Source organism: Procambarus clarkii, chromosome 19, assembly GCF_040958095.1.
Source record: "Procambarus clarkii isolate CNS0578487 chromosome 19, FALCON_Pclarkii_2.0, whole genome shotgun sequence".
NCBI classification, from domain to species: Eukaryota; Metazoa; Arthropoda; class Malacostraca; order Decapoda; family Cambaridae; genus Procambarus; species Procambarus clarkii.
The window spans coordinates 27,286,332-27,301,201 of record NC_091168.1 but is presented as its reverse complement, the minus strand read 5'-3'; the positions used below and the strand labels follow the sequence as shown (position 1 = coordinate 27,301,201).

At 48.4% G+C, this 14,870-nt stretch overlaps 2 protein-coding genes across 2 annotated transcripts; one reads left to right on the top strand and one right to left on the bottom strand.

Annotated features, from left to right (window-relative positions):
• Nucleotides 1–5,893: 5,893 nt before the first annotated feature.
• On the bottom strand, nucleotides 5,894–8,881 carry LOC138366350 (keratin-associated protein 9-1-like). Its single transcript, XM_069327384.1, has 2 exons — nucleotides 8,819–8,881; nucleotides 5,894–7,051 (listed from the first exon to the last, which is right to left on the bottom strand). The coding sequence occupies exons 1-2, from the start codon at nucleotides 8,879–8,881 to the stop codon at nucleotides 5,894–5,896; spliced, it is 1,221 nt and encodes a 406-aa protein (XP_069183485.1).
• A 73-nt stretch (nucleotides 8,882–8,954) lies between these two features.
• Nucleotides 8,955–12,569, top strand: LOC123757391 (protein qua-1-like). Its single transcript, XM_069327383.1, has 2 exons — nucleotides 8,955–8,959; nucleotides 12,206–12,569. Exons 1-2 carry the CDS (start codon nucleotides 8,955–8,957, stop codon nucleotides 12,567–12,569), a joined length of 369 nt encoding a protein of 122 aa, XP_069183484.1.
• Nucleotides 12,570–14,870: the final 2,301 nt, after the last annotated feature.

The window sequence follows — 14,870 nt, the reverse complement described above, 5'->3', positions numbered from 1 at the left end:
TGTCAGGCCCAACAGCCTTTGTCACATCCAGCTCCAGCAGACACCTTTTGACCTCATCACTGGTGAGGTCAAATTCCTCAAAGGTTGCTTGGTTTGCCTCCTCCTCATTAAGTGCAGGGGCTTCTTGTTCTATTGTGAAGACCTCCTGGAATCTCTTGTCAAGTTCATAAACACACCTCCTTGTCATTCTCTGTGTATCTGTTCTCCCCTTTTCTCAGTTTCATCACTGGTTCCTTCACTGCTGTTTTCCTCCTGATGTGGCTGTGGAGCAGCTTTGGTTGGGTCTTGGCTTTACTCGCTATGTCATTTTCAAACTCTCTCTGCTTCCCTTCTCACTCTGAGGTACTCATTTCTGGCCCTCTGGTATCTCTTCCTGCTCTCCAGTGCTCTGTTTTTTCTGTAGTTTCTCCACGTTCTTTTACTCACTTGCTTCGCTACCTTTCATTCCTGGTTGAACCATGGGTTTTTCTGTTTTTCGTTTTTCTCCTTTTGGACGGGGATCAACCTGTCTGCAGCTTCCTGGCACTTCTGGGTGACAAAATCTATCATGTCTTGCACATTCTTGTCTCTAAGTTCTGTTTCCCATGATATTCCCTTGAGGAAGTTCCTCATCTCGTCATATTTTCCTCTTCGGTAATTTAGTCTTTTTCCCTCCGATCCCATCCTTGGATAGGTTATCCCTACCTCCACCAAGTACTCAAAAGTCAGTACACTGTGGTCACTCGTTCCTATGGGGGCTTCAACTTTGACTTCCCTTATTTCTGATTCATTCAGGGTGAAGGTCAAGTCGAGTCTAGCTGGTTCATCATTGCCTCTCACTCTTGTGGGTTCCCTGACATGCTGGGTCAGAAAGTTCCTTGTTGCCACTTCCAAGAGTTTAGCTCTCCATGTATCTGCACCACCATGTGGGTCCCCATTCTCCCAGTCTATCTTTCCCAGTCTATATGGTTGAAATCGCCCATGATTAAGAGTCTTGAGCCATTCCTGCAGGCAACTGAAGCTGCTCTCTTCTCTGCGGAAGCTGTGTGTGTGTGTGTGTGTGTGTGTGTGTGTGTGTGTGTGTGTGTGTGTGTGTGTGTGTGTGTGTGTGTGTGTGTGTGTGTATGTGTATGTGTGTGTACTCACCTATATGTACTCACCTATATGTGCTTGCGGGGGATGAGCTCTGGCTCTTTGGTCCCGCCTCTCAACTGTCAATCAACTGGTGTACACGTTCCTGAGCCTACTGGGCTCTATCATATCTACACTTGAAACTGTGTATGGAGTCAGCTTCCACCACATCACTTCCTAATGCATTCCATTTGTCAACCACTCTGACACTAAAAAAGTTCTTTCTAATATCTCTGTGGCTCATTTGGGCACTCAGTTTCCACCTGTGTCCCCTGGTGCATGTGCCCTTTGTGTTTAATAGCCTGCCTTTATCTACCCAATCAATTCCTTCGAAAATCTTGCATGTGGTGATCATGTCCCCTCTATCTCTTCTGTCTTGCAACGACTTGAGGTTTAATTCATGTAGTCTCTCCTCGTAGCTTATACCTCTCAGCTCGGGTACTAGTCTGGTGGCAAACCTTTGAACCTTTTCCAGTTTAGTCTTATGCTTGACTAGATATGGACTCCATGCTAGGGGCTGCATACTCCAGGATTGGCCTGACATATGTGGTATACAAAGTTCTGAATGATTCCTTACACACGTTTGTAAAGGCCGTTCTTATGTTAGCCAACCTGGTATATGCCGCTGATGTTATCCTCTGAAATGAGCTTCAGGGAACAGGTCTGACGTGATATCTACCAAAAGGTCTTTCTCTCTCTCTTACTCTTGAAGTATTTCATCTCTCAAATGATACCTTGTATCTGGTCTCCTACTCCCTACACCTATCTTCATTACATTGCATTTGCTTGGGTTAAACTTTAACAACCATTTGTTCGACCATTCCTGCAGCTTGTCCAGGTCTTCTTGAAGCCTCAAACTGTCCTCATCTGTCTTAATTCTTCTCATAATTTTACCGTCGTCAGCAAACATTGAGGGGAATGAGTCTATACCCTCTGGGAGATCATTTACGTATATCAGAAACAGGATAGGTCCGACTACAGAGCCCTGTGGGACTCTACTGGTGACTTCACGCTAATATGAGGTCTCACCCCTCACTGCAACTCTCTCCTTCCTATTACTTAGGTACTCCCTTATCCAATGGAGCTCCCTATCAGTTACTCCTGCCTGTTTCTCCAGCGTATGCATCAGCCTTTTATGGGGTACTGTGTCAAAGGCTTTCCGACAGTCCAAAAAAATGCAGTCTGCCCAGCCTTTTCTATCTTGCTTAATCTTTGTCACCTGATCGTAGAATTCTATTAAGCCTGTAAGGCAAGATTTTCCCTCCCTGAACCCATGTTGATGGGTTGTTACGAAGTCCCTTCTCTCCAGATGTGTTACTAGGTTTTTCTCACGATCTTTTCAATCACCTTGCATGGTATACAAGTTAAGGACACTGGCCTGTAGTTCAGTGCCTCTTGTCTGTCACCCTTTTTAAATATTGGTACTACATTAGCCATCTTCCATATTTCTGGTAGGTCTCCCGTTTCCAGTGACCTATTATACACTATGGAGAGTGGCAAGCAAAGTGCCTCTGCACACTCTTTCAATACCCATGGTGAGATCCTGTCTGGACCAACAGTCTTTCTCACGTCCAGATGCAACAGGTGCCTCTTGACCTCATCTCTTGTAATTTCGAACCCTTCCAAGGCCTCCTGGTTTACTGCCACCTCTCCTAGCACAGTGACCTCTCCTTGTTCTATTGTGAAGACCTCCTGGAACCTCTTGTCGAGTTCCTCACACACCTCTGTCATTCTCTATGTACCTAACCTCACCCATTCTAAGTTTCATCACCTGTTCCTTCACTGTTGTTTTCCTCCTGATGTGACTGTGTAGTAGCTTTGGTTCGGTCTTAGCTTTATTAGCTATATCATTTTCATATGTTTTTGCGAGTGCTATTATGTCTGGGTTTTCTTTTAGTGCCCATTCTCCAAGTTCACTTGTTTTATTCGTAATTCCATCTATGTTAGTGTACATTGCCTTGAAGCTCACTCACTTCTGTTCATTCTCTTGTCCTCTTCTTGGTGGGCGTTCTGCAGATGGAGGAAGCTGTTCAATAGGTGTGAAGATTTGTGAGGTGGTTAATAGGGTCTCAGTGGATTCTGGGGTGTGAGAGGGGTTCAAGGGAAGGGGGTACAGGTTGGGTATGGGGTAAGGAGTCAGGGGGGACATGGAGGACACGGGGTGAGGGGGGAGGAGGGATAGGAAGGGTATGGGGTGAAGGGTGACAGGAATGATGGGAATGGCACAGGGGTGACAGGGTTGGAATGGGGTGGGGAGGGTTGAGTGAGCATTTGAGTGGGGGCAGGTAGGGTGAGGGGTAGGGAGGATTTCTATGTAGAAGAGGGTGGCGGTGTTGCCCTCCCTTCTGGTGTTGCTGGGATTCTGGTTGTGGGTTCCCCTCTTGTTTCTGGGACTGTTGTGTTGGGGCTGCGATTTCCTGGTTTACTCCTCTCTCCCTGTGCTTCCTCCTTCCCTCTGTCACCCTGGCTTTCTCCTCCTTCGTCCTATCCCTCTGAAGGAATACTTTTTTGTATTCCTCCAAATACTGCAGATGGCTTTCTTTCTAGAATAACCTCCTTTGTGGCCTCGTTTGCAAACACTATCTTCACCAGACGGTCTCTGTCCTTGTTGTACCAGCCCAACCTGAAAACCTTCTCAATGTTTTGTTCAGCCCATTCCATCTTTAACCCCTTTAGTATTCCATTTACTGTCTCTCTGTCCTTGCTATTCCATTCTTGCCTATTGGATTCTTCCTGTTCTTTGATGCCCACAGCTATCACTGATCTTTTTCTTTCCGGCAGCTGACTGATGCACTTTGCTGCTTCCTGTGAGGTAGCTGCTTGCATGGCTACCTCCCTCAATGTGGCCATTGCTTCTGTGCTCTTTCTCAGTATTTCTGCCAATGTTTCAGGTACAGAGGCATTTCCTTCCAATGCGCCAATTCCATCTTCCCTTTGGAAGATCATCTGATGCTTAGTCTTCTTATTTTTCTCTGTGAGGGATTTGATCTCCTTCTTTGCTGCTGTCAGCTCACTTTGCAGGTTGCTAATTGTGTTCTTCATTTCATGCAACTCCTTCCTGAATTCCTTCCAAACTTGGGCTAACATTTCTTTCATTTGGTCACTGACTCTGGTGCGTCCTCCTGCCATCTTAGTACCTTTTCCTGATATGTTTCATTATGGTTAGCCAGGGGGGGGGGGCAGAGAGGGAGGGCGAGAGAGAGAGAGGGAGGGACGGAGGGATGGAGGGCGAGAAGAAACAAGTGAGGGGAACCAAGTGAGGGGAACCAAGTGAGGGGAACCAAGTGAGGGGAACCAAGTGAGGGAAACCAAGTGAGGGAAACCAAGTGAGGGAAAACTAGTGAGGGGAAACTAGTGAGGGGAAACTAGTGAGGGAAACTAGTGAGGGAAACTAGTGAGGGAAACTAGTGAGGGGAAACAAGTGAGGGGAACAAGTGAAGGAAGTAGATGATAGCCTCCTGGTTTACCGCAGATGGTCCACACCGGTGACGCAGATGGTCCACACCAGTGACGCAGATGGTCCACACCAGTGACGCAGATGGTCCACACCAGTGACGCAGATGGTCCACACCAGTGACGCAGATGGTCCACACCAGTGACGCAGATGGTCCACACCAGTGACGCAGATGGTCCACACCAGTGACGCAGATGGTTTACACCAGTGACGCAGATGGTCCACACCAGTGACGCAGATGGTCCACACCAGTGACGCAGATGGTCCACACCAGTGACGCAGATGGTCCACACCAGTGACGCAGATGGTCCACACCAGTGACGCAGATGGTCCACACCAGTGACGCAGATGGTCCACACCAGTGACGCAGATGGTCCACACCAGTGACGCAGATGGTCCACACCAGTGACGCAGATGGTCCACACCAGTGACGCAGATGGTCCACACCAGTGACGCAGATGGTCCACACCAGTGACGCAGATGGTCCACACCAGTGACGCAGATGGTCCACACCAGTGACGCAGATGGTCCACACCAGTGACGCAGATGGTCCACACCAGTGACGCAGATGGTCCACACCAGTGACGCAGATGGTCCACACAGGTGGAACAGATGGTCCACACACTGTGCAGCTGCTAAGTGCCGACATTAAAAATGGATAACGACCCAAGCCTGACAACCCTGCAAACAAATTGCCTGAAATACGCAGCGAAATGTGAGTTCAAATATTCTCGATTTGACTGGTAACTGCACTGAGCCTGTGAGCTTCAGCTCATCTGGTGACAGTAACGACGGGGGACCGGGACCTGTCTATAGCGCCCTGCTGCAGGCTTCCTGTCCCATGTCCCGGCCCCCCCGTCACCGTGTTCCGCTCTCCTGTCACAATTTCCCGTATTGACAGACAAGCGCCCACTCTGGGTGGAGATATACGAGTCCTTTGCTAGGGACCAGCCACGTCCACCTCGTAAGTGTTGCTGTTACACCTCGTAAGTGTTGCTGTAACACCTCGTAAGTGTTGCTGTAACACCTCGTAAGTGTTGCTGTAACACCTCGTAAGTGTTGCTGTAACACCTCGTAAGTTTTGCTGTAGCTCCTCGTAAGTGTTGCTGTAACACCTCGTAAGTGTTGCTGTAACACCTCGTAAGTGTTGCTGTAACACCTCGTAAGTGTTGCTGTAACACCTCGTAAGTGTTGCTGTAACACCTCGTAAGTGTTGCTGTAACACCTCGTAAGTGTTGCTGTAACACCTCGTAAGTGTTGCTGTAACACCTCGTAAGTGTTGCTGTAACACCTCGTAAGTGTTGCTGTAACACCTCGTAAGTGTTGCTGTTACACCTCGTAAGTGTTGCTGTAACACCTCGTAAGTTTTGCTGTAGCTCCTCGTAAGTGTTGCTGTAACACCTCGTAAGTGTTGCTGTAACACCTAGTAAGTGTTGCTGTTACACCTCGTAAGTTTTGCTGTAACACCTCGTAAGTGTTGCTGTTACACCTCGTAAGTTTTGCTGTAACACCTCGTAAGTGTTGCTGTAACACCTCGTAAGTGTTGCTGTAACACCTCATTAGGGTGCCACAGGTGGTGCCACAGGTGAAGGTGCCACAGGTGGAGGTGCCACAGGTGAAGGTGCCACAGGTGAGGGTGCCACAGGTGAGGGTGCCACAGGTGAAGGTGCCACAGGTGAAGGTGCCACAGTTGAAGGTGCCACAGTTGAAGGTGCCACAGGTGAAGGTGCCACAGGTGGAGGTGCCACAGGTGGAGGTGTCACAGGTGAAGGTGCCACAGGTGAGGGTGCCACAGGTGAGGGTGCCACAGGTGGAGGTACCACAGGTGAAGGTGCCACAGGTGAAGGTGCCACAGGTGAAGGTAACACATGTGAAGGTAACACATGTGAAGGTGCCACAGGTGAGGGTGCCACAGGTGAGGGTGCCACAGGTGAAGGTGCCACAGGTGAAGGTGCCACAGGTGAAGGTGCCACAGGTGAAGGTGCCACAGGTGGAGGTACCACAGGTGAAGGTGCCACAGGTGGAGGTACCACAGATGAAGGTGCCACAGGTGAGGGTGCCATAGGTGGAGGTACCACAGGTGAAGGTAACACATGTGAAGGTGCCACAGGTGAAGGTGCCACAGGTGAAGGTGCCACAGGTGAAGGTGCCACAGGTGAGGGTGCCACAGGTGAAGGTGCCACAGGTGAGGGTGCCACAGGTGAAGGTGCCACAGGTGAAGGTGCCACAGGTGAAGGTGCCACAGGTGAAGGTGCCACAGGTGAAGGTACCACAGGTAAGGGTGCCACAGGTGAAGGTAACACATGTGAAGGTGCCACAGGTGGAGGTAACACATGTGAAGGTGCCACAGGTGAAGGTGCCACAGGTGGAGGTGCCACAGGTGGAGGTGCCACAGGTGGAGGTGCCACAGGTGAGGGTGCCACAGGTGAGGGTGCCACAGGTGAGGGTGCCATAGGTGAAACACAGACAAATAGGGTGAAGGAAAACCTAACCCTTCCTTTCCTTGTGGAACACCACCAGTAATTGTTCCAGGATGGAACCTTGTGGAACACCGCCAGTAATTGTCCCACGACGGAACCTTGTGGAACACCACCAGTAATTGTTCCACGATGGAACCTTGTGGAACACCACTAGGTGTTCAGGGACCGTTCAGGGACCAGCCATTGTATATCCTTCACGCTAGACCAAGTATATACAGTATACCGTTCAGGGAGCAGGTCCTATATATACCGTTGTCAACACCGATCACAACCGATACAAGAGCTCCACCGGGAGCCAAGAACGCCAGGACCCGGAACACTAGCTCCACAGTGCCACCACAGTGCCACCACAGTGCCACCGTCTCCGGCACTACCCATAACCCGCTGCCATTGGCTCTAATGATAACCGGCACCGTCTCGGCTTTTAATTAGGGCGAAACATTGGCCCTAGTTAAAATGCTAATTTAATTCATCGGCTCCACGCAGTGGTGACGACTTTTATGGCCACCACTAAAACCTTTACTGCCGGCTGGTAAAGGTTGTGGGTGGTGGGGGGCGGTGTGGGGGGCGGTGTAGGGGGCGGTGTAGGGTAGTGTGGGGGGGCGGTGTGGGGTAGTGTGGGGAGCGGTGGGAGAGTTTACATCGACAAATATCAGGGCCATCAGGGGCTGGAATCGACATCCAGGTATTGGAAACGTGCTGGCGTCGACCTCCCGACATGGGATACGTGCCTAGTGAGGATCCTGTGACCTATAGTGAGGATCCTATCACATAGTGGGAGATCCTATGACATACAGGAGGGATCCTCTGATGAACGGGTGACCCCACAAAAATGAGAAAATGAATCACACAGAAATATGACGCTAAAGAGACGATAAGATGAAGGAAGGGAGCGCACTGTTGCTCAGTGAAGTGATGCTGCGAGAACAGACGAATGTGGAAATAGATTCTATGATGCTCATTGGTAGCGGGAGATGAAGAGATGAACCGCTGAGGATGATGCTTTAAAGATCCATGGGTGTACAAAAGAAAAAAAAAGTAGCATTGACAATATAGACAATAGAAAGAGAAACATAGAAACAAACACAGGACGTGGAGTGGTCTGACGCCTGTCTGTGACTGTCTGTCTCTGTCTCCACCAATTAAGAAGACAGGTTGCAGGTAATCAATTAAGAGCCAAGTCGTGTCAATCACTCTGAGATTCCTATAATTAATTATTGAGTACGAGAGAGAGACTCAGCCTGGAGGAGCTCCATACACGCGGTGTCACTTTCACTCTCACACCTTCACTAGCACACCTTCACTAGCACACCTTCACTAGCACACCTTCACTAGCACACCTTCACTAGCACACCTTCACTAGCACACCTTCACTAGCACACCTTCACTCCCACACCTTCACTCCCACACCTTCACTCCCACACCTTCACTCCCACACCTTCACTCCCACACCTTCACTCCCACACCTTCACTCCCACACCTTCACTCCCACACCTTCACTCCCACACCTTCACTCCCACACCTTCACTCCCACACCTTCACTCCCACACCTTCACTCCCACACCTTCACTCCCACACCTTCACTCCCACACCTTCACTCCCACACCTTCACTCCCACACCTTCACTCCCACACCTTCACTCCCACACCTTCACTCCCACACCTTCACTCCCACACCTTCACTCCCACACCTTCACTCCCACACCTTCACTCCCACACCTTCACTCCCACACCTTCACTCCCACACCTTCACTCCCACACCTTCACTCCCACACCTTCACTCCCACACCTTCACTCCCACACTGGTGATTATCATCATCAACATTACAACTGTACATTGCACACTGCCAGATAGACATCTATCATAAGAAGAATAGATCGATAGATATAGTCGTACAGACAGCTCCGTATATGGCGTCAGACAGACATAGGAAGGCACATGGACAAATATATAATCATTAATAATATAACTCATTGTGTCGGGGACAGGAAGCCAGAGTGTATTCATAAACGTTAGGCTTATATCGAGGCGCCCCCCCCCCCCAATTTCGAATTACTGGCCTCACCCAGGATGCAACCACTCAACAAGCTGACTAACTTCTGAATACATACTTCCTGCTAGGTGAAGAGGTGCATTAGGTGGAAAAAAATGAGCACCAACCATTCCTGTCTCGCCCGGGATTCGAAGCCGGAATTCTCGACTATTTGTCGAGAACGTCGCACATCCAGACGCATAAATACACATACATAAACAAAAACACACATACATACACATACATAAACATAATTACACATACATAAACATAATTACACATACATAAACATAATTACACATACATAAACATAATTACACATACATAAACATAATTACACATACATAAACATAAACACTCTGTAACATAAATACGCTCGTCAAAGTTGGCAGCGTGCATATTTTTAAGGTGACAGAGGATGTTGGAGGTGTGGGAAAGACCCGTCTCAGGTCGCAGGAGCAGACAGGAGAGACAGGAAGGTGCTCTAGGGGATAAGGGAGTACCTAAGCAAGTGAAGACAGCGAGACAGAGTGAGAGGAACGAGTCCTTCTCTGAAATCATTACAAATAAAATCAATACTAAGACCTATTTTGTTCCTGACACTTGAAAATGAATCTTCTTTCCTCAAAATATTTCGTCATAAAAATTACGAGTTATAAAAGTCATAAGAAGATGACCTGGCCGAACGAAAAGAATGGTCTAACAAATGGCTACTAGAGTTTAACACTAGCAAGTGCAATGCAATTGGTTGCTGTGAACAACAGGGCAAACCCAAACTACCAAATGGGAGAGAATTTCCTCCAAGAAACCCATATGAAATAAATACCATAAACAGCGTATTCTAAGATTAGCTCACACAATAATTGCCTTCAGAGATCTGAAGAAAGACTCATATAAGCCCATGTATACGACACATGTCAGACCAGTTCTAGAATATGCAGCGCCAGCTTCGAGTCCTCATCTCCTCGTCGCAAGACGGGTACCATAGTTATGTGTTATGATGAAAGACTAAGGGAACGAAACCCTTATATCACTGGCAGACAGACGCGCCAGGGAAGACATGATCACGATATATACAATTCCAAGGGAAACAAATAGACTAGACATTGAGTCATTGTTTAGGAAGGTGAGTACAAGAATATTGAGACCACATGATGGTGGTGGTGGTGGTGGTGGTGATGGTGGTGATGGTGGTGGTGATGGTGGTGATGGTGGTGTTGGTGGTGATGGTGGTGTTGGTGGTGATGGTGGTGATGGTGGTGGTGATGGTGGGTGGTGGTGATGGTGGTGGTGTTGGTGGTGATGGTGGTGGTGTTGGTGGTGTTGGTGGTGGTGGTGGTGGTGGTGGTGATGGTGGTGGTGATGGTGGTGGTGGTGTTGGTGATGGTGATGGTGGTGTTGGTGGTGGTGGTGATGGTGTTGGTGGTGGTTGTGATGGTGGTGTTGGTGGTGGTGGTGGTGGTGATGGTGGTGTTGGTGGTGGTGGTGATGGTGGTGTTGGTGGTGGTGGTGATGGTGGTGTTGGTGGTGGTGGTGGTGATGATGATGGTGGTGGTGATGATGATGGTGGTGGTGATGATGATGGTGGTGATGATGGTAATGATGATGGTGGTGATGGTGGTAATGATGATGGTGGTGATGGTGGTAATGATGATGGTGGTGGTGATGGTAATGATGATGGTGGTGGTGATGGTAATGATGATGGTGGTGGTGATGGTAATGATGATGGTGGTGGTGGTGGTGATTGTAGTAATGATGATGATGATGGTAGTAATGATGATGATGGTGGTGATGGTGGTGATGATGATGATGGTGGTGATGGTGGTGATGGTGGTAATGATGGTAATGATGATGGTGGTGATGATGATGATGGTAGTAATGATGATGATGGTGGTAATGATGATGATGGTGGTGATGGTGGTGATGATGATGGTGGTGATGATGACGGTGGTGATGGTGGTAATGATGATAGTGGTGATGATGATGGTGGTAATGATGATGGTGATGATGGTGGTGATGGTGGTAATGATGGTAATGATGATGGTGGTGATGATGGTGGTGATGGTGGTAATGATGATGGTGGTGGTGATGGTGGTAATGATGATGATGGTGGTAATGATGATGATGGTGGTAATGATGATGGTGGTGGTAATGATGATGATGGTGGTAATGATGATGGTGGTGATGATGATGGTAGTGATGGTGGTGGTGATGATGATGATGGTGGTGATGGTGGTAATGATGATGATGGTGGTGATGGTGGTAATGATGATGGTGGTGGTGATGATGATGGTGGTGATGGTGGTGGTGATGATGGTAGTGATGGTGGTGATGATGATGATGGTGGTGATGATGATGGTGGTGATGGTGGTAATGATGATGATGATGGTGGTGGTGATGGTAGTGATGGTGGTGGTGATGGTAGTGATGATAGTGGTGGTGGTGGTGGTGATGGTGGTGGTGATGGTGGTGGTGGTGATGATGATGATGATGATGATGGTGGTGGTGATGGTGGTGATGGTGGTAATGATGGTGGTGATGGTGGTAATGATGGTGGTAATGATGGTGGTGATGGTGGTGATGGTGGTGGTGATGGTAGTGATGGTGGTGATGGTGGTGGTGATGGTAGTGATGGTGGTGATGGTGGTGGTGATGGTGGTGATGGTGGTGATGGTGGTGATGGGTGATGATGGTGGTGATGGTGGTGATGGGTGATGATGGTGGTGATGGTGGTGATGGTGGTGATGGTGGTAATGATGGTGGTGATGATGGTAATGATGGTGATGATGGTAATGATGGTGGTGATGATGGTAATGATGGTGGTGATGATGATGATGATAGTGGTGATGGTGGTGGTGATGGTGGTGATGGTGATGATGATGGTGGTGATGATGATGGTGGTGGTGATGGTGGTGATGGTGGTGATGGTGGTAATGATGGTGGTGGTGGTGATGGTGATGGTAGTGATGGTCGTGATGATGATGATGGTGGTGATGGAAGTGTTGGTGGTGATGATGATGATGGTGGTGGTGATGGTATTGATGGTGGTGATGGTAGTGATGGTGATAATGATGATGGTGGTGGTGATGGTGATGATGATGATGGTCACAGTGATGGTGATAATAACAGTGGTGACGGTACTGATGACGATGGTCACAGTGATGGTGATGATTGTAACAGTGGTGACGGTACTGATGATGACGATGGTCACAGTGATGGTGATGCTAATAACAGTGGTGACGGTACTGATGATGACGATGGTCACAGTGATGGTGATGCTAATAACAGTGGTGACGGTACTGATGATGACGATGGTCACAGTGATGGTGATGATAATAACAGTGGTGACGGTACTGATGATGACGATGGTCACAGTGATGGTGATGATAATAACAGTGGTGACGGTACTGATGATGACGATGGAGGAACAGGCACGAGACGCAGGAGAGGAAGAGAGGAAGGAACACCAGACGATAAAGATAAAGATCCATAAAAAAAAAAAAATGAAGAGGAGCAAATCAAAAAAATTAAAAAAATCTTTTTAGTAGATTTCAACAGAAACAAAAAATCCCACAAAGGCCTCAAAGTCATTACTCACAAACAAGGCCTAAGGCAGTTCATATACAAAAAATTGGCTGCTCACTATAAAAAAACTGGACAAAATTAATATCATGCATAAAACGAAAACAATTTTTTTTCTTTTAATTATACACAAATCATATTTTTTTTATTTTATATTTTATATTTTGTTTTAGAAATATTAAATGTTTACCTAAAATAAACACCGTCCGCCATGTTTCTTTCAGAGCGACAGCTGCGGAAAAATGTTATATATCATTCAGTGAATTAATTACTTCAGAAACACATGACTCTATAAATATTTCCTCTGCATTACTTCCCCTTCATCATCCCCCCTCCCCCCGCTCTTCATAATCCCCCCCCCCACCCTCGTCCCCTTCTCCCCATCACCTCCACCACCCTCGTCCCCTCCCCCCTTCATCACCCCCACCACCCTCGTCCCCTCCCCCCTTCATCACCCCACCACCCTCGTCCCCTCCCCCCTTCATCACCCCACCACCCTCGTCCCCCTCCCCTTCCTTCCCCACTCATCCTGGTCCATCCGTATCCTCCTATCCTTCATCCACTTGATTTTTCCTCCTTTCCATTTGCTTACTATAACGACACCCCTATCTCACCCCTCACCCACTCGCTACTCTTCCCTTGCCCCTCCCTACTATTCCCTCACCCCTCCCTACTCTTCCCTCACCCCTCCCTACTCTTCCCTCACCCCTCCCTACTCTTCCCTCACCCCTCCCTACTCTTCCCTCACCCCTCCCTACTCTTCCCTCACCCCTCCCTACTCTTCCCTCACCCCTCCCTACTCTTCCCTCACCCCTCCCTACTCTTACCTCACCCCTCCCAACTCTTCCCTCACCCCTCCCTACTCTTCCCTCACCCCTCCCTACTCTTCCCTCACCCCTCCCTATTCTTCCCTCACCCCTCCCTACTCTTCCCTCACCCCTCCCTACTCTTCCCTCACCCCTCCCAACTCTTTCCTCACACACTCCCTACGTTTCCCTTACCCCCTCCCTACCCCATTCCCCTCGCTCTCCCCAATCCTCCAACAGCCCCATTACCACTTCACCACCTTCCAACCCCTCCCCCCCACTCCCCTTCCCTGCCAGCACCTCTCCCCCCCCCTCCCACCAGCTCACCTCTTCCCTAGTGCCCCCATTCCCCACCTGTGTCCCTCCTCCGACTCTCTCTCACCCCCCCCCTCTCCCTCACAGTCCTCTCCGTCAACAAGAAACAACTGAAACTCGCACGTGATCCTATTTGTACACGAATTGTGCCAAGGAAAACTATAATTTTCCAAGGAAAGCCAACCACGTCATCACGTCAGTGACGTGGTTGGCTCCTCCCGAGGCAGGATCAAACCCTTCCTCAATGACGTGGTTCAAACCCTACATTAGTGACACGGTTGGACCCAAACCTGATCTTCAAAGGGAGGAGAGGTAAATATGCATATTCTGAGGGCACAAGTTCCAAAGATCAAAGCAAGTAGAGCTCTCTAGCCTCTAAAAGGACAAATTTGCTTGCTACTTTCACATCAGAAAACGGGAACCACGGGAGTTGCCGGGATGTAAACAACTCGGCGAGAGTGGTGGCTGGTCTCCCCCGCGCACGAGGGCCTCGACCACTCTCGCCACCCCATGAAATCTTGATGGCGGGAGCCCGTAAGTGTTCGACAGACGTGCTCCTTCAAGCTCTCCATTATTTACCCCCCTTGATGTCCTACTAAGGACCGGAAAGGAAAACAGACTTGAATAATAGACGCCTCCGAGCCTGGGAGATCAGGCGCCTCAAGCTTCCCGTTTTCTTTGTCGTCTTTTTAAAATTAAAAACAATACAAACATTTCAAATACTTTGAAATATATTTTGAACAAATATGACAAACAAGCAGATTTGTTGAACATTTTTAGTTTGGTAGGAAAGACATATTAATATGAATCATTTAGAGACATGGCAGGTCTTAGGGAATTGAAATTGAAATTGAAATAAGTTTATTGAGGTAAAATACACACAAAGGGATGAGGTAGCTCAAGCTATTCTCACCCCGTTCAGTACAACGTGTTAATATATACATACACACATCACAAACAATAAACATATTACCAAACATTCTGAGAGGTAAAAATATACATTTCCTCCCTCACAAGGAGTATGGTATCAGACGTACACACAAATACTTTTATGACCTAGGTATACTGTATAGACAATTTGCAAGACACCT